General features: G+C 40.9%; 1 protein-coding gene across 1 annotated transcript in view; it reads right to left on the bottom strand.

The window, feature by feature from the left end:
• The window catches only part of CMTM8 (CKLF like MARVEL transmembrane domain containing 8), a 100067-nt gene extending 79878 nt beyond the window's left edge, over nt 1–20189 (bottom strand). The window contains exon 1 of the mRNA XM_046641771.1: nt 19698–20189. Coding sequence (XP_046497727.1) covers nt 19698–19844 — 147 coding nt within the window. The 5' untranslated portion in view covers nt 19845–20189. The remainder of the gene's footprint in view (nt 1–19697) is intronic.
• Between the last annotated feature and the right edge of the window lie 15 nt (nt 20190–20204).

Raw genomic sequence — 20204 nt, forward strand, 5'->3', positions numbered from 1 at the left:
ATTTTGTAAAGTTCAAAATGAGTCAAGCCTAGGCCAATAGACACATGAAAAGATGTTCATCATCGCTAATCATCAGGGAAATGCAAATCAAAACTACACTAAGATATCACCTTACACCCGTTAGATTGGCAAAAACATCCAAAACCAAGAGCGACAAATGTTGGAGAGGTTGTGGAGAAAAAGGAAATCTCATACACTGTTGGTGGGAATGCAAACTGGTACAGCCACTATGGAAAACAGTATGGAGATTTCTCAAAAAGTTAAAAATAGAAATACCCTATGACCCAGCCATCCCATTACTGGGTATCTATCCTAAGAACCTGAAATCAGAAATCCCAAGAGTCCCTTGCACCCCTATGTTCATCGCAGCATTATTTACAATAGCCAAGACGTGGAACCAACCTACATGCCCAGCAACTGATGATTGGATAAAGAAGATATGGTATATATACACAATGGAATACTACTCAGCCATAAAAAAAGACAAAATTGGCCCATTCGCAGCAACGTGGATGGACCTCGAGGGTATTATGTTAAGCGAAATAAGCCAGTCAGAGAAAGACGAACTCTATATGACTCCACTCATAGGTGGAAGTTAACATATTGACAAGGAGATCTGATCGGTGGTTACCAGGGAAAAGGGGGGGTGGGGGGAGGGCACAAAGGGGGAAGTGGTGTACCCACAACATGACTAACAATAATGTACAACTGAAATCTCACAAGGTTGTAATCTATCATAACATTAAAAAAAAAAAAAAAAAATGAGTCAAGCCTAAACACTGGCCAGAGCACTGTGAACTTCATAAAATACAAAACCAGGACAGTGGCTCCCTCGGGGAAGTGGGCAGGGCCCACAAGGGGCCTCTCAGATACGGTAGAGTTCTATTTCTTAAACTGAGTGGCTGGCATATGGTTACTTGTTTTATTACTCTTTAAATTGTATACAGGTTTTAGCACTGTATGATACTTCACACACAAAAGTTCTAAGGAATCTTAGTTCGGGGGGCATGGGACAAGTCTGCAGAAGACACATCTCCACTTCTCAGTTATGCAAGTCAGCACCAGAAGGACTGAGGCTCGACCTTGTCAAGTACTTCGGGAGATGGGAACTAAAGCACCAACTCCCATCTGAGCCCCCGTTCCACAGGCTGGCAGCTAAGTCAGCCTGGTATTATCAGTGACCTAGTTAACTGAGCTTTGGTCTTCTACCTTTTTAAATCAACCTAATCACGGAAAGGGAAGTTAAAAAATCCAACACTAGCTTCCCAGGACAGCGTGAACATAAGCTCGTGATTTGAAATGTGAATGAAAAGGAAAACTGCTCAAGATTCATGTCACACTTAAAGCAACCTTAGACATGATTTCCAAAGTATAAGCTAGTAGAATATTAAATACAGCCATTATAGATATCCTTAAACATCTCCATCTCTAAGGAAACTTCTGGGCCTGTGAAACCAGAAGGCAGCCAGAGCCTCAAAGCAGACAGGCTTTTTTTTCCCCTAAAGTAAACCTAAAGCTGAAGGGAGATTAGCTGACAAGCCCTCGATATTTCCTCCTCTTGACTGTGCGCGCTGTGTCAGGCAACACAATTCTTTCTGTCTCTAAAGAATCTTTTTCAAGAAGGCTCCTTCAAGTCTGCTTAAGGTTTAATGCTTCAGATAAGGTTTTTCCTTTTCTAAAGCGATCTTTGATGCTTGCCAATCCTTGATTGATACAGAGTTCTTGTTGTTTCCTTTAAAATCTCAATTTAAAGATTTCTGTCCTGCCTCAAGTCCTTTCCGGAAACAAGGCAGGGTATAAATCAACAATAAAGATGTCTTTCTACTCTGAATTATTTTTTCCCCAGAAAGTGGCACCTCTTATAATTAGATTTTGGAGAGATGAAGGAAAGGGTGAGGCAAGATAAGAAGCACGGTCAGAGCTGCAGGTTTTCCAAAACAACACATTAAAGTCAGACCTCCGGAAAACTGACCCACACCACGGCTTTTCAGACCTTCTTTGAATTGTCTACACAGGAGCAAAATTGGTGAAATCTTTCCATTACATCTACAAAGCTGGCATCATTCATAATTGTGGCTAGATCATTCTACCAATCTTTCTCAGTCTAAATGAACCCATCATGTTAAAAGGGAAAACAAGCAGGTCTTTGTGGTTCTCAGTGTAGCCTTTAAGGTTTCTTTAGCGAAAAGCATGATCCCAATTCTAACCCCAGGACATACCACAGAAACTAAATTCTCTGTTCACACTCATTGCTGGATGCATGAAAACCCAGTAGAAGCTAAGATACGGCCACTCACTGTCAATGCGGCTCTGCCCAAGTGGGATTAATCTACAAAGTCTGGATCTACTGAAGCACAAAGGGAAGAAATAAATCTACATTTACCCAAGAAATAAATAATATTTACCTCTGGGACAGGGCTTATATATATTTTAGCTCATTCTATGTTCTGCTAACCTGTGAAGTCATCATTATCCTTTGCATTATTATAGATGGAAGTTCAGGAAATACTAGGTCAGTTGTGCAAGGTCACACAACTAGAAATCAAATGCATGTCTAGATTGAGAAAGAGGAAGCCCTTAGAAAGTTCTAGAAGTATGACAAATCACAGGAGGTCTTCCACCTCCAACACAGTGACCTTAGTACAATCCAATGAAAGTGACTATAGTGAGCGCTACATGTGGATCCACCCAGCTCTACTCTGTTCCTCTTGCAGTATGCCTTACTGCTCACTAAAGGCTGGAAAATCAGACTAAGGCTCAGTTTCCATGCATGATGGATCTTTGGCAGACACATGAGTCCAAGACTTAGAAGGCAAAAGACAACATCACGGGACTAGAAGACATGCTTTGGCTGCTTTTGCGTTCCCACTGCAGATTCACCCAAGGAGTTGTTCGTGGGTTTCTTTGTGTGTGGCAGCTATAACTGAAATCCCAGTGTTCCATCCCTAGCTTCACAGTGTTGAGGGGCAAGTCAGAGAGCGGCCATTTGGGGCCATGTGTCACAATGGAGGCAATGGAGATCCGGGACCCAGCAGTTGTGAGAGTGAACCCTGCTTCCTTGCCTACAACAGGCCAGTTCTGTGGTGTGATTCTGGGAGGTTTTGCTGGAAGCTCAAACTAGAGCTGGCTCCTCCAGCCATACCCAAAATTTTGGAAGCCATCTAATGATGCATAATAACTGCGGCTTCAACTAGTTAAAGTGGATGTTGTCATCTGCAACTCAACCTTGACCAAGTCAATGGATATCGTGCTTTCCGATAGAAGGAGATTCTACTGGGCTGGATGGCATGAATCTCATGGTGCGTATGGGAGAGGGAGAAGCCATCCGATGGCATTTGTCTCACCTTGCATTCCACAAGGGTGTGGTTGACTCATTCTTGTATAATTCAGGAACTGTTTCCTCCAATCATGGCTCAACTAGAAATGGAAATGAGAGAAGGGATTCCCCTCAAACCTGGGGTTGGCTTAATATCAAGTGAGACAATAAATGTGAAAATTCCTTTAATTTTAAATGAAAATTAACAGTAAAATGTTCATCTAAGGCAAAGTACTGCCACCTTTCTGAGAATAGCTCCAGTCATAAATCTTAGCAAAAGAATAAACATATTGTATTTTGCATCTGTTAAATTTTAGATTTAAGTTTGTGAGATGAATAAAGGACGAAAGGCCTACAAGGATGTCTTAATAGACATATAGTAGACAATAAATGTCTCTTAATTTTAAAAAAACCTCAAATTTGATCTGAAATTTATCATTCAATATCTTCCTAAGCATATTTTTCTTTTCACGTCTTACATCTTCTCATTGATTATTTGTTTAAATAAAAATAAAAAAGTGCTATTTACCACCATATTTTAAACGCTGGACACAAATTCTGGCACACAATAAATATTCAACACATAGTTGATGACTGAATATATAACATATGCATTACTCATTTACACTGTAAAACTCACAGCATTTCAGACTGGAAAAGAGCTTAACGAACTTAAGAATCAAGACATAACCAAAGACAAGGGAACAGTTGAGGAGTTTTCTTGTGAGGAACTGAAGTAGTGTAAATCCCTTTTCCCAAAATTAATCTATGTAGTATACAAAAATCCAACCAAAAGCCAGTATAGTTTCAGGGGCCCGCCTGCATGGTGAAGCAGTTACGTTCACATGTTCCGCTTTGGAGGCCGGGGGTTCGCCGGTTCGGATCTCGGGCACGGACATATGCACGGCTTGTCAAGCCATGCTGTGGTAGGCGTCCCACATATAAAGTAGAGGAAGATGGGCATGAATGTTAGCTCAGGGCCAGTCTTCCTCAGCAAAAAGAGGAGGATTGGTGGCAGATGTTAGTTCAGAGCTAATCTTCCTCAAAAAAAAAAGGTGGACATACCGTTGGGAATTAAAACTATCAAAGCCTCCCCCCAAAAGACCTCAACCAATGGGTTGAAGAACAGAACATACTCAACTGAAAACCTGAATTTGGGCTGGAAGTATTATTTCCTTAGATGTCTGCAAAAGAACAAAGAGAAGGAAAGTAGGAAAGAAAAGTTAGGAGATACTGAAGACAATTTCATCTCTCCTGGAACTTCTGGATTGAATCAAGATTTTTTTGAAGGAGAAAACAGAAAGAACAGATGCAGAAAATACAAGAAATTTCCCTGCAGTGAAGACAGATTTTAATATTAGTTATACAGACCCCAATGAGTGCTGAGGAAGATGAATAAAGAATGCCCTTCTCGACACATAGTGGTAGACTTACGATCTCTACAGATCTCTAAAAACGATGAGAAAATTCCAAAAGCTTCTAGGGAGATTAAAAAAACCATGTGGTTACTTAAAAGGAAATGAGTATGTGATTCCCACAGAGAAGTGGGTTCAAAGCCTAGTGAAATCAAGCTCTCTGACTTAAAGATTATAAAGGTTACGGTTTACTGCGATAGACGCAAAGGACGTTTTCTCAGCAGGGGACACCAGTCTGGAGCTGTTCTGAGAGAAGGGCCTTAGGTTTTTCCGATTACGCCCAAGTTGGGGTGTGGGCCTTCTGCCTGTCCAGGGAGAGATCCTACCAGGATTCAGGAAATTCCAAGTGAGGGCTTAACAATCTTCTTTCACTCCCAGCCACATCGACCTGAAGCTCCAGTATAATTACCTTACAGGGCTGCAAAACTGCCTTTCACAAGCAACTTCACCCCAATACAACAACATTCCATCTATAATTTCTTGCTACACCACCAATGCCATCTGTCTACATTCTCATGGGTTATATAACATGCAAGGCATCATTCACGCAAGGCTGCACTGCAGCTAAGTCTGTGGGAATGCACAACCACGAATGGACAAGGCCCAGGAGGGACTGAAGCTAACAGGCCTGTCTAGGGTCTACCAGACCCTCAAAGTCTGTTATTAACAATACCGGGTGCTAGAAGACAGTGAAGCAGTCTCTTCAAAAAGAAGTGTGAAAGGAAATTTTAAGACCTACAATTTTATACCAACCAAATTATTATTCAAGTATGAAAGTAAAAGAAAGATGTTACTAGATGTGCAAGGACTCACAAAGTTCAACACCTTCAAACCTTTTCCAAAAGAATTACTCAAGGGGGTAATTTGAAAAATAAATCAAGAAAATAGATGACGCAAAAAAATAATAGTGTGAAAAAATTTGAACTTGTAGTTATCAAAATAGTCGTTTGGTAATATGAATGGGAAGCTTCAGACAACTAGCAAGAAATGATTCCTAAGAAATCTTTATTCTGGGGCATCGGTTAAATTCACATGTTCCGCTTCGGCGGCCCGGGATCCGCCAGATCAGATCCCAGGTGTGGACCTATGCACCACTTGTCACGCCATGCTGTGTCAGGTGTCCCACATATAAAGTAGAGGAATATGGGCATGGATGTTAGCTCAGGGCCAATCTTCCTCAGCAAAAAGAGGAGGATTGTGGCAGATGTTAGCCAGGGCTAACCTTCCTTAAAAAAAAAAAAACTGAGACCTCTAAAATAAAAGACAAGAAGTCCACAGATCGTAAAACGGTCTGACAGTTCCTCATACGGTTAACACAGAATTATCACTTGATCCAGCAATTCCACGCCTAGGAATACAACCAAGAGAAATGAAAATATATGTCCACACAAAAACTTGTACGTGAATGTTCTTAGCAGCATTATTAACAATAACTAAAAGGTGGAAACAACCCAAATGTCCGTGAACTCAAATGGATAAAGTGTGCTACAGCCACACAATGGAATATTATTTGGCAATAAAAAGAAATGAAGTGCTAATACACGCTACAGCACGGATGAAGCTTAAAAACATCATGCTAACACACCAAAATAAACTCAAAATGGATCAAAGACCTAAAGATTAGGCCTGAGACAGTAAGTCTTTTGGAAGAGAATATAGGCAGTACACTCTTTGACATCAGTTTCAAAAGAATCTTTTCGGACACTGTAACTCCTCAGTTGAGGGAAACAATAGAAAGAATAAACAAATGGGACTTCATCAGACTAAAGAGCTTCTTCAAGGCAAGGGAAAACAGGATTGAAACAAAAAAACAGCTCACTAATTGGGAAAAAATATTTACAAGTCACTTATCCGACAAAGGGTTAATCTCCATAATATACAAAGAACTCACACTGCTAAACAACAAAAAAACAAACAACCCGATCAAAAAATGGGCAGAGGACATGAACAGACATTTCTCAAAAGAAGATATGAATATGGCCAATAGACACATGAAAAGATGTTCATCATCGCTAATCATCAGGGAAATGCAAATCAAAACTACACTAAGATATCACCTTACACCCGTTAGATTGGCAAAAACATCCAAAACCAAGAGCGACAAATGTTGGAGAGGTTGTGGAGAAAAAGGAACCCTCATACACTGTTGGTGGGAATGCAAACTGGTACAGCCACTATGGAAAACAGTATGGAGATTTCTCAAAAAGTTAAAAATAGAAATACCCTATGACCCAGCCATCCCATTACTGGGTATCTATCCTAAGAACCTGATATCAGAAATCTCAAGAGTCCGTTGCACCCCTATGTTCATCGCAGCATTATTTACAATAGCCAAGACGTGAAACCAGCCTACATGCCCAGAAACTGATGATTGGATAAAGAAGATGTGGTATATATACACAATGGAATACTACTCAGCCATAAAAAAAGACAAAATTGGCCCATTCACAACAACGTGGATGGACCTCGAGGGTATTATGTTAAGCAAAATAAGCCAGTCAGAGAAAGATGAACTCTATATGACTCCACTCATAGGTGGAAATTAGTATACTGATAAGGAGATCTGATCGGTGGTTACCAGGGAAAAGGGGGGGTAGGGGGAGGGCACAGAGGGGGAAGTGGTGTACCCACAACATGACTAACAAAAATGTACAACTGAAATCTCACAAGGTTGTAATCTATCATAACATTAATAAAAAAAAAAAATCATGCTAAGTGAAAGAAGTCAGTCACAAAAGACCACATACTATGTGATTCCATTTATAAGAAACGTCCAAAAATAGGCAAATTTTAGAGAGTCAGAATGTAGATTAGTGGTTCCCCAGGGCTGGGAAGACAGGTTGTAAGGAAATGGAGAATGAATGTTACTGGGTACGAGGTTTCTTTTGGGGATGATGAAAATGTTCTAAAATGGATTGTGAAGATGGTTGTACAACTCTGTTAATATTCTAAAAGCCATTGAGTTGTATACTCTAAATGGAAGAACTGTATAGTATGTGAATTACATCCCAATAAAGCTATTATAAACAAAAACCCAGAAAACAATTGGCTAATACAAAGTACATGGCTAAGAATAGGTAAGAAGGACAGTGTTGTCTTTTGAATGGAATTATGCGGTTACACATCTTGGTTAATTCTCTGGGTAGTTAGAAAAATATGTTTAAATACTTTGGGTAAAATTTTAAAAGTAACTCCAAACTAAACAAAAATAAAATTTCTAACTTTCAATCATTAGAGGAAAAAATAAGGAAAACTAAGAATGTTAAATAAGTTAGCACAATAAATATAAACGTGTTAAATTTCCATACTGAAAGACAAGTTCTCAGACTGGGTACAGAAATAAAATGTAGCTACATAATGTATATAGAAGATGTACTTATAACAAGATGACAAGGAAAGGTGAAAAATAAAGGGAAGGTTTCCTTTTGGGAAGATGAAAATGTTTCGGAACTACATAGAAGTGGTGATTGTAAAACATGTGAATATAGTAAATGTCATTCAATTGCCAACTTTAAAATAGTTAATTTTATGTTATGTGAATCTCACTTCAATTAAAAAATAAAGGGACAAAAACACATCAGATAAATGCTAGCCAAAAAACCTGGTATGGCAATATTAAAATCAGACAAAACAGAATACAGCAAAGGAATCCAAAAGGCTGGTCTTACATATGAGCATACAAACAAAACCCTCAAATATGATATTAACAAATAAAAATCAAAAGTAAAAACAGTTTTAAAATCTAATATTTTATTGAGAATACATTATAACTAAGCACAGATTATCCCAAGAGTAAAGAATGATTCAACATTAGATTATATGTGAAATTTTTTTAAAGCCTGAACTCATGGAAACAGAGAACAGATGGTGGTTGCCAGAGGCAGGAGGGTTGGAGGCGGGGGAATGAGGGAAGGTGGCCAAAAGGCACGAACTTCCAGTTATAAGAAGAGTAACTTTGGAAGATGGAATGTACAGCATGGTGACTACAGTTAACAACGCTGCATTGTATATTTGAAAGCTGCTAAGAGTAAATCTTTAAAGTCCTCGTCATAAGAAAAAAATCTGTAGCTATGTAAGGTGATGGATGTTAACTAAACTTATTGTGATGATCATTTCACACCATATACATAAATCAAACCATTGTGTTGTACACCTTAAATTAATACAATGTTATATGTTAATTATATCTCAATAAAACTGGAAGGGAAAAAAGAATACATTATAACTAAGTAGACATTATCCCAAGAGTGTAAGAATGATTCAACATTAGATTTCCTAACATAATTTACCCCCTTAGCAAATTGAGGGAAACAAAAACCCACATGATCACCTCAATAAAAAGCCTCCCCCCACACAAAATCCTATCTCCTAAATTCAACAATCATTCCTGATTAAAATGGATACACAGTTAAACTTCCCTTCCTTAACACAATAAAGAATACCTACCAGAACCTACAGTTAAACCTGTACCATCATTAAAACACTGAAAACATCCCAATTAAAGTTATGAGCTGGCCAAGGATATCCATAGCATCCCAATGAGGCAACATTATACTGGCAGGCCTAACCTACGCAATAATGAAACAAGAAAAGCATAAATACAACAAGGATAGGAAAACCATCCTTATTCACAGATATTACTACAATTCATTTATAGAATAAAAATAATAAAACTATTAGAACAACTGAAATAAGATGGCAACCCACAAGATTAAAATAAGAAAACAGCCTTCTTATAAACCACAACAATCAGACATTGATAAATCTAATTCATTTTTGACAAGTCCCATTTATCAAAAATTGAAAATACTTAAATCTAGTAAGAAATATATAAGAATCATGTGGAAAAAAGTTAGGACTTCAAGAGCATAAAATGATCTAAATAAAAAGAGAGAGACAATATTCCTAGGTGGTAAGATTTAATATCATGGACATATCCTCAAATTAATTTATAAATTTAATGCAATATCAATCAAAATCAAAGTTGTCACGGGATTTAAGGAACACTGATTCTGAAAATCACATGTAGGTGTTGGTATAAGTATATAAGAACAGCAAACAAATAGAAAAACTTGTATGACTTGCCCTATTGGATACTAAAATGCATAATAAAGCTACAGTAATTAAAAGGGACTGGAATTGACTCAGGAATAGAACAGAACAGGGTCAAGGAATAGTTATGCATACACAGGAAAACAGTATGATTAATGGTGAGACAGCTGGATTTCTACTGGGGGAAAAAGTGAAATTACATTCTTACCTTATAAACACAGTAAGAACTTATGGCATAAGACAGTAAATACGCTTAACACTAAAAAAATTCTCCTATATTTTCTTCAAATATTTGCATACTCTTGGGGCTAGGGAAACCATGTTTAAGCTAGGCAAACCCTCGAAGGCTAAATAAAGATAATAATTTAGATGTCATGCAAATCAGAAACTTATTTTGATGAAAAATGGTATGAATGATGCTAATAACAAGTGACAGATGAGAAAATTAATACCTATAATATACAGGAAACTTAAGTATCAACAAAAAAGAGAGCCAACACTGATAGCCCAGCCGTTGAAGTTCTGTGTGCTCTGTTTCAGCAGCCTGGGTTCAGTTTCTGGGTGTGGAACCACATGACTTGTCTGTCAGTAGCCAGGTTGTGGTGGCAGCTCACAAAGCAGAACCCGAATTCACAACCATACACAACTAGGTACTGGGGGTTTGGGCTGGGGGAAGGAAATAAAAAGGAGGAAGATTGGCAACAGATGGTTAGCTTACAGTGAATCTTTCCCTGCCAAAAAAATTAATTAACTAAATCAATAAAAAAGAAGAAATATTAATATATTATTAAATGAAAAAGAAGTTGTAGAATATATATAATACACTCATTTGTGTCCGTGTGCATCTTATACTACGTGCATATTTGCTCATGTACAGAAAAAGGTCTGGGAGAAATACTAGTGACAAGTGCATCAGGTCAGGTGACTACATGATGGATGGAGTGAGGCCTTCAGTTTTCACAATATATATAAATGATCTGAAATTTATTTTTACAATGAACACATTACTCTGCTGTAAGCTTCCTTAATTACATTGATGCCTAAATATAGTCTCATTATTAAAAAATTAAATCACATAAAAAGATAAGGAGTTAAATAGCAAACATCCCTATTCAAACATATTCCCCAAACCAATCTTATTTCTCTCCTGGGAGGTAATTTTCATTAAAGTCTTCTGTCCCTTTTATATCTTTAAAATATATATTTTTTTTTTTTTTTTAAAGATTTTATTTTTTCCTTTTTCTCCCCAAAGCCCCCCGGTACATAGTTGTATATTCTTCGTTGTGGGTTCTTCTGGTTGTGGTATGTGGGACGCTGCCTCAGCGTGGTTTGATGAGCAGTGCCATGTCCGCGCCCAGGATTCGAACCAACGAAACACTGGGCCGCCTGCAGCGGAGCGCGCGAACTTAACCACTCGGCCACGGGGCCAGCCCCGTAAAATATATTTTTTTAAGATTTTATTTTTCCTTTTTTCTCCCAAAGCCCCCTGGTACACAGTTGTGCATCTTCAGCTGTGGGTCCTTCCAGTTGTGGCACATGGGACGCTGCCCCAGCATGGCCCAATGAGCGGTGCCATGCCCGCGCCCAGGACCCGAACCAGCAAGACCCTGGGCCGTCAAAGCAGAGCAAGAAAACTCAACCACTCGGCCGCAGGGCCGGCCCCCTAAAACATTTTTTAAAGAAAGAGCGAGCCCTATTTTTCAAATGGGTAGAGAAAAAAAGCAGGTAGTTACCAAAAGAAGAAATAAATGGCTAATTAGGATATTTAAAATGTTCAACTTGAATAATCACAGAAATGCCAATAAAAATAATTTGCTCTTTTTCACATGTCCAGGGCTCCCCTGAATATTATTTATAGCTGATGTTCTGACTAGTGGGTGCCCATGCCAAATTGGGTTTTAGTATTATGAATACCTCCTACCCCAATAAGTTGGCAAATATTAAAAGAAAGTTTAGTGAGTATTTGAAGAAACAAACCCTGTTACACAGGGAAACACCACAAGAGGGTATGCAAATTGGTATAAATGTTTCTGTACAACTTGGCAGTAACCTCAAAAACTTTAAGAACACATATGCCAAACCATGAAAATACTATTAGAACTAATAAACGAGGTCAGCAAAGTTGTAGAACACAATGTCAAGGAGACGGAACTCAATTGGATTTCTATGCTCTAGCAATGAACAACCATCGAAAAGAAAAAGTATTTAGGAATAAATTTAATAAAAGAAATACAAGCCATGTATCCTGAAAACTATAAAACATTGTTAAAAGAAATTAGAGGGGCCGGTCCAATGGCGCAGCAGTTAAGTGCGCACGTTCCGCTTCAGTGGCCCGGGGTTCGCCAGTTCAGATCCCGGGTTTGGACATGGCACTGTGTGGCAAGCCATGCTGTGGTAGGCATCCCACATATAAAGTAGAGGAAGATGGGCACGGATGTTAGCTCAGGGCCAGTCTTCCTCAGGGAAAAAAAAAAAGAGGAGGATTGGTAGTGGATGTTAGCTCAGGGTTAATCTTCCTCGGAAAACAAAAGAAAAGAAAAGAAATTAGAGAAGACCTAAATAAATGGAAAGATATCTCAAGTTTGTGAACTGGAAAACTTAATTTTGTTAAGATGGCAGTATTCCCCAAATTGATCTACAGATTCAACATAGTCTATATTGAAATCCCAGATGACTTTTCTTGCTGAAATTGACACGTTGATACCAAAATACATGTGGAAATGCAAGGGAGCCAAAATAGACAAAACAATCTTGAGAAAGGAAGAACAAAGTTAGAGAACTCACAATTCTAATTTCAAAACTTTCTACAAAGCTACAGTAATCAATACAGTATGGTACTGGCATAAAGATGGACATACAGACCAATGGAATAGAACTGAGAATCCAGAAATACATCTTACATTTATGGTCATTAGGTTTTCAACAAGGGTGCCAAGACAACTCAATGGGGGAGAAACAGTCTTTTCAGCAAATGATGCTGGGGCAATTAGACATCCTTATGGAAAAGAATGAACCTAGACTCCTACCTCACATTTTACACACAAAAATTAACTCAAAATGAATCAGAGACCTAAATACAAGACATAAAACTATACACTTTTAGGAGAAAACATGGGAGTAAATCTTCATGACCTGGGATTAGGTAAAGTCTTCTTAGATATAACATCGAAAGCACACGCAATAAAAGAAAAAATACATAAAGTGGACTTTATCAAATTAAGAACCTTTGCACATCAAAGGACACCAACAAGAAAAGTGAAAAGACGAGCCAGCCTTGATGGCCTAATGGTTACAGTTCGGCACGTTCTGCTTCGGTGGCCCAGCTTCCATTTCCGGGCGCGGAACCACACCACTTGTCTGTTAGAAGCCATGCTGTGGCGGCGGTTCACACAGAAGAACTAGAAAACTAGAAGGACCTACAATTAGGATATACAACTACGTACCGGGGCTTTGGGGAGGAAAAAAAAAAAAGAGGAAGGTTGGCAACAGATGTCAGCTCAGGGTGAATCTTTCCCAGCAAAAAAAAGAAAACTAAAAAAAAAAAAAAGAAAAGTGAAAAGACAATCCATAGGATGGAAGGAAAATATTTGCAAATCATGTATTTGGTAAGAGACTTATATCCAGAATATGTAAAGAACTCTTACAACTCCACATTAAAATAATGTCACTTTTGAAATGGCAAAGATTTTGAATAAACAATTCTCCAGAGAAGATATACAAATGACCAACGAGCACATGAAGAGTTGCTCAATATCATTAGTCATTATGTAAATATAAACCAAAACCACATGCGATACCACTTCACACCCTGTAGGATGGCTAGAATCAAAATGACAGAAAACAATAAGTTCTGGCAAAGATGTGGAGAAACTGGAACCCTCACATTGCTGGTAAAATTCTAAAGCAGTACAGCCACTGGAAACTGTCTAGCGGTGCCTCAAAATATTCAACAGAGAGTTATCACATGACCCAGTCATTCCATTCCTAGGTAAATGCCCAAAAGAACTGAAAACGTACATCCACGCTAAAATTTGCACAGGAAGGTTCAGAGCAGCAGTATTCATAATACTAGTCAAAATATGGAAACCACCCAAAGGTCCATGAACTGATGAATGAATAAACAGAATGTGATATACATAATACAATGGAATATTATTTGGCAACATAAGGAATGACGTACTGAGACATACTAGAGCATGGACGATCCTTGAAAACATTATGCTCCGTGAAAGAAACCAGAGAGAAAGGGCCGCATAGTGCAGGATTCCATTTATATGAAAGTCCAGAACAGAAAAATCAACACACATAGAAAGCAGATCAATGGTTAACCAAGGGCTGAGGGAAGGGGAGAATGGGGAGTGGCAACTAATAAGCGTGGGGTTTCTTTTTGAGGTGATGAAAATGTCCTAGAATTAGATAGTGGTGATAGTTGTACAAGTCTGTGAAGATCTTAACGATCCCTGAATTGTACACTTTAAAAAAGTTCTATTTTATGATTCAAATGATATTTCAATAAAGCTGCTTTTTAAAAATGCATATGCCAAGACTCAGAACTCTACACTAAAAAGGGTAAATTTTACTATATGCCACAATAAACTTCACTTTAAAGAAGATTCACATACCCTTTCAATTCTACATGTTCATCCTTAGAGAACATTCAAGAACATCCAGAAAGATTTAGCTTAAAAGATGTTTGTCACAACATTGTTAAAAAAAAAAGAAAGAAAGAAACACACATTGAACAGTAGGAGCTTGGCTATTTATGGAATACTATGTGGCCATTAAGAATATCCTAAGAAATTAATCATTGATGAGGAAAGGTCATTTCTCAGGTCTCAGCAGGAAACTAGGCACATTCAGATTGGTTAATCAAAGTCGAGTTTAATAAAGGTCTTACTTATAAGCAGAGTGGAGGAAAACCACAAGTGACAGCGCAGTACCTGGCAGCAGTAAGCAGGGGGGAGTGAACAGCTACCAGAGCCAGGGAAAACAGCTGTGTGGAGACGGCTGCCAGACAGCCTGCCTTCCATGGAGGGACATCGCCAACCTGCTGAGACCCAGCAGGGAGGAATCCCGGGGAATGAGTACCCAGAACCTACTCTCCTCTCACCCTACAGCCTCCTGCTGGTGCCAGCTTTGGATGAATCCAGTGGGACATCAGAGGGGAGCCCTTGGGACCATTCATGCAAGTCAGCCTTCAGGGTGGAGAAGGGTGGAGAGTGCATCTGAAGGACAAATGGAAGACATCCAGCACAGATGGTCACAGCAGTTAAAAAAAAAAAAAAAAAAGAGTAGTTTACAAGTGACTGCATCTTTCAAAAACTACGGATAAATAATATATAACCACTCAAGGAATTCTGAAATAGTTTACTCCGAGGTAAATAGTGCTTCACTCAGAGTTCCTCAACAGTGGTGCTGTTGGAAATTGGTGAAGCAATTCTTCATGATTGGGGACTGTCCCATGCATTCCTGGCTCCCAGGGCACTAAACATCAGTAGAAATCTCAGGCATTACAATAATCAAAACTTAAAAAAAAATTAGGCCGGCCCAGTGATACAGCGGTTAAGTTCGCACTTTCCACTTCAGTGGCCCAGGGTTCGCCAGTTCAGATTCGGGTGCACCGCTTGGCAAGCCGTGCTGTGGCAGGCGTCCCACGTATAAAGTAGAGGAAGATGGGCACAGATGTTAGCTCAGGGCCAGTCTTCCTCAGCAAAAAGAGGAGGATTGGCAGCAGATGTTAGCTCAGGGCTAATCTTCCTCAAAAAAAAAAAAAAAATCATACCCATTCCCAGACAAGGGGTGGCACCACACCTGTTAGGAACAACTGTGGAGGCTAACACCACAGTCTTTTCATACCTGCATTTTTATAATTTTTCTACAAAGACTAGCTATTGTTTTCATGAAATGGAAACTATGTTCACTATTTTTTAAAAAGAACTCAACACGATAGAACAATTTAGATTCCAGCTCTCAGTACACCCTATTTTTTTTTCCTTCTCCAACTAAGTTTGCTCATGACAGTAAGTAAATGAAAGGCGACCTAACATTATTACACGGATGCCATAAGTCATCTTGAAGTCACCAATAACAGGAAGGGTGCAATTAACTCAGCTTCTGACAAATCACTTTTATTCTTCAAGTATCATAATCATTATGAGATCACAGCATCCTACAAGTCACAGGTCAAGTACTGGATTGCTTCTAGCTTGTTATAAAACTTTGACAGGAAGGAAACAACTACAATTTGGTTCCAATACGATGTTACATTGGCACAGCCTAGGGTGTTTTGGTCAATTTAGCTACTACCACTCACAGTGTGAGAAAGCCAGGGCAAGCGACAAGGGACTGCGGGAAACATTGTGTTTTGTTTTCTATTATTTCATTTTCCCCGCTGGTTCAAGCAGGAAGTCAGGTTCTTAGTAATTCTTTGTCTCGGTATTTTGTTTTTTCAAGGCAGAAAGTAGCATTCTTCTGGGGGTAGGCCTATCTTAATTTCAACATCCAGGCAGCAGTAGTTTAAAACCTGCCTCCCCCTCCAGATAAAGACTCAGTGGTACCCGTATTTCATGACATCCAAGAAACTATCCATGTAAGCAGCATTCTGATTCAGATATTAAAACATGAACAAAATAGCATCTTAGAATCACTAAAACATAGTATATCACTTAAGGTGATCTTTAACATTTTTAACTTTAAGAGTTCTTCTAATTTAAAAAAGTATTCTTAGTTTAATAGGCTCGCACTACTGATGACAGTCTAAACCAGTAGAAACTTAGGGAAAGATAACTTCAGATTATGTAACAAAACCCTTAAATTTGTGTATCCTTTGATACAACAATTCTACTTTATGGAATTTTCCCTCAATAAAATCACTAGACAATTGTGGAAAAAGGGACAAAGAAGGAAGATTGCTACAGCACCAACTATACTCATAAAACCTAGAAACGTGCTAGTTTTAAAACAGAAAACTGAGGAAGTCAAAATGATACTTCCTTATGATGGAAAACTGTAATGATGGGAGAGATCAGAGACCCTGAAAAATGCTCATGGTATCACTAGTGAACACAGCAAGTCACAAATCCATGAAAAAAATTATAAGAAGATATATGCATAGAAAAAAAATATATAAAGGGATTTTCAGGAAAAAAAATGAGAATGCAAAGATAAAAATCAAAATTTTAAAAATCTTAAAGATATCTAAGTTTTCCTGATTGAGAACACACATCAGATCCCCAGGATAGTGAGAGAAAATGGACTCACATGAAGGCACATTATTCTGATATTACAGATCTCTGGGGAGAAAGAAGAGTCTATAGGCTTCCAGAAGAAAAAACAAAGGATCAAGAAATAGAATATTAAAAAAAAAAAAAAGAATCAGAATAGCTAGAAGACAATAGAGGAATGCTTTAAAAGTTCTGAAGGAAAGCAATTTCCAATCTAGCATTCTTTACCCAAACTATTAAGTATGCGTAACAGTCAAACCAAGACATATTGAAAGATGCTAACCTCAATTTACACATGCATCCTTTCCTAGGAAACTACTAGAGGCTGTGTCCCCTCAGTGGGAGGAAGTCAAGACAGAGGAAGACAGTGGTCATGGGAAGGAGGGGATCCAACCCAGGAAGAGGGGAAGAGAACCTCCAGGGGTACAGTGAGGGAGACTCCAGGCCCTCGGCCGAGCCCCGGTGAACAGGTCAGGTGGGAGCAGGTCAGAGGCTCCCAGTGAGGGTTGATTATGAGGATGACTGTGATAGAATACCTGATGTCTCTCAGTTTTCCTGAGAGGAGATTTAGACAACTAAGGTAAAATTAGTGACTAAATATCTAGAGAACTAAGAAATGGAAAAAGAGAATTACTAACTTCAGGGAAAACAAGAAATCAGGCAAGAAAGGAAAAGCGCTCAGGGACGCTCGGCGGCTCAGCAGTGAACAGTGTTTACAGTGTCCTAAAGTCCACACTGGTTATTGATCTAACCCAAAATATAGCGGGAGACGGGAAGGGTATATGTATACTGGGGGAGGGCTGTATGTACAGCTTGGTCAAGCCTCATCTTTCAGAGAGGGAAGCCAGTGGAAAACGCCTACAACGGGGGGCGGGGGGGAACCAAGAAACAGCATTATAAACAGTAATTTAGAGCTCGAAGAGATTTGAATGTGGGTACCTCTAGGTATGGAGGTGGTGGGGAAAACTTCGATTTCTGCCTCTAGGACTATTTGGCTCTTTGAAACATGTGCATATACAGCTCTGCCAAAAATAAACACTCACCTCTAGTAGTAATAACAGTAATTTTTCTTACATATTTTTCCATTTTTTTCAAAAACATTATTAAAGTCTAAAAGGATACATGCTAATATATCAACAGTGTTTATTTCTAGTGATGGGACTGTGGGCCATTTACGTTTTTTCCTTCGCTTTTCTATTTTCTGAACAAGTGTGGAACAGAGCATACTGATCATAAATCAGAAAACAAGAGGCATTTTCTTTTATGCCTGGTCCAAATCCACCCCAGGGTAGAAGCCCCATCCCGGTCATTTTTGCTTCCGTTTGCTCTGCTGGAGCAGAGGAGCCTGCCAGCTCCTTCATTCACACAGCAAATATTTGTTGAATTCCTATAAGCCAGGCCCTGCAAGGTGATTTCAGTACCTTAGCTTTTTATTGGGTCTCCTCAAGTCCTCGATATCAGCTGAGGGAACCAGCTGGGGGTTGGGCGAAGCCAACTTTTCTCACACTTCACGTGCATGAGAACCACCTGGGGTGGACCCAGGAGGTCTCAGATGGGGTCTGAGACTGGAGGACAAGTAAGCTATTGATGGCCCCAGTTTTTACGGAAGCTTTCTCAGAGGAACTCTCTTGAGTCTTCGGTCGTTTCTTGCATCACCATGGCTCCCATTCTCTACCCCCATATAGGCTAGATTTCAATTCCCCAGATGTTTAAACAAAAGTATGTGAGGTATGGCAGAAGGAGTACTGGTTAGACAGTGGGAAGGGATGCCCCTTGGCAGCTAAGAGCAGGGTCCCGGAGAGCGGCAGGCCTGGGTTTGAATCCCAGGTGTGACTGACTTCCCCTCTCCACACCTCAGTTTCTTCACATGTAAAATGGGGATGGTAATTGAAGCTACCTTCACGGGGTAGGGTTGTTGTATAGTACATGAGAGCAGGAAGGTATCTAAAGGACCTCACGAGACCCTGGCACACAGTGAAGACTCAATTAACAGTGGCCACCACTACCTGTCGAAAGGGCTACCCTCCTTCCTGAGCCAAGAAGAACCGGCTGGGACGTCAGGGGAGCTCACTTGACCTCTCAGCCTTCAGGTCACCCTACGGAGTGGAGAACGCACATGCCCAGCCTCCTCCCCAGGAATGTTCTGAGCCTAAACCAGGATGTGCACAGCACGAGGCAGGAGACCCTTTAGTCCTCAAAGAGGTTGACGCTCTCAGATGTTACTCAGTAAATGTTTCCTGATTCACCTTAATTTTACTACCAGAGAGATAATTAGGAAAAAGAAGTCCTCTCCTCTCTCCGGATCTTTGGAAAGCTTTGCTTTTAGGGAGGAGGCCATCCACATGGAGATCAGATAGGAGAGGCACCAGGTGTCCCTGACACTCATTACACACTCAATGCCCACCAAGCGTCCTGCTCCCAGGCTGGCACGACCACAGTGAGGGCCCAGCAAGTTGGGTTTCTTCCCCAGCAGACATCATGAGGGTCCCAATCCTCTTCCCCATGAGAGCCCAGGGTGACGGGACCTCGTTTAATGAAGTGGTCTCTGAGTACTGCCCTTTGGGATGAAGGCGAGGCTGAGCAAAAAGGGTTCCTTCGCCGCCCGCGTGAGGATGTGAGCGGGCTCCGAGCCGAGCAGCCCGGGCGCGTGTCCAGGGGCGCCCCCGGCACCCCCCCCGCCCCCGGACTCACGATCTCGGCCACGATGAGGAGCCCGGGCAGGGTGCGGAGGAACTCCCGGTCGTAGGCGAAGCTGCTGCTGCTGGTGGAGAAGTTCTCGGCGAAGGAGCTGGCGGTGGTGGTGACGGTGTGCGAGCGGGCGCGCTGCGGCTCCTCCATCGTCGCGCCTTGGCTGGGCCGGCCCCTCCGCGGGGACCCCCAGCGCGCCCGGGGCTGGACGCGCCGCCCTGGGCCCGGTGACACCGGCTGGGGGAGGGGAGCGCGGCCGGCGCGGGGCCGGGGGCGCGAGGGGGCCGGTCCCGCTGCGGCGCGTGTCCCGTGGGTGCGCGGTGGCCCCGCTCCTGGGCGCGCGGGCTGGCGGGCTGCGCTGGGCGCCGGGCAGGGGGAGACGGGACGCGGGCAGGCCGCCGGCGGCCGGGGACTGCGGCGGAGGCCGGGAGGAGGGCTGGGGGCGTGGAGAGGGGCGGGCGCGACAGGGACCGCCCCGGAGGCTCCGCGGGCCGGCAGCCACTTCACCTG

Source organism: Equus quagga, chromosome 1 (genome assembly GCF_021613505.1).
Source record: "Equus quagga isolate Etosha38 chromosome 1, UCLA_HA_Equagga_1.0, whole genome shotgun sequence".
Lineage (NCBI taxonomy): Eukaryota > Metazoa > Chordata > Mammalia > Perissodactyla > Equidae > Equus > Equus quagga.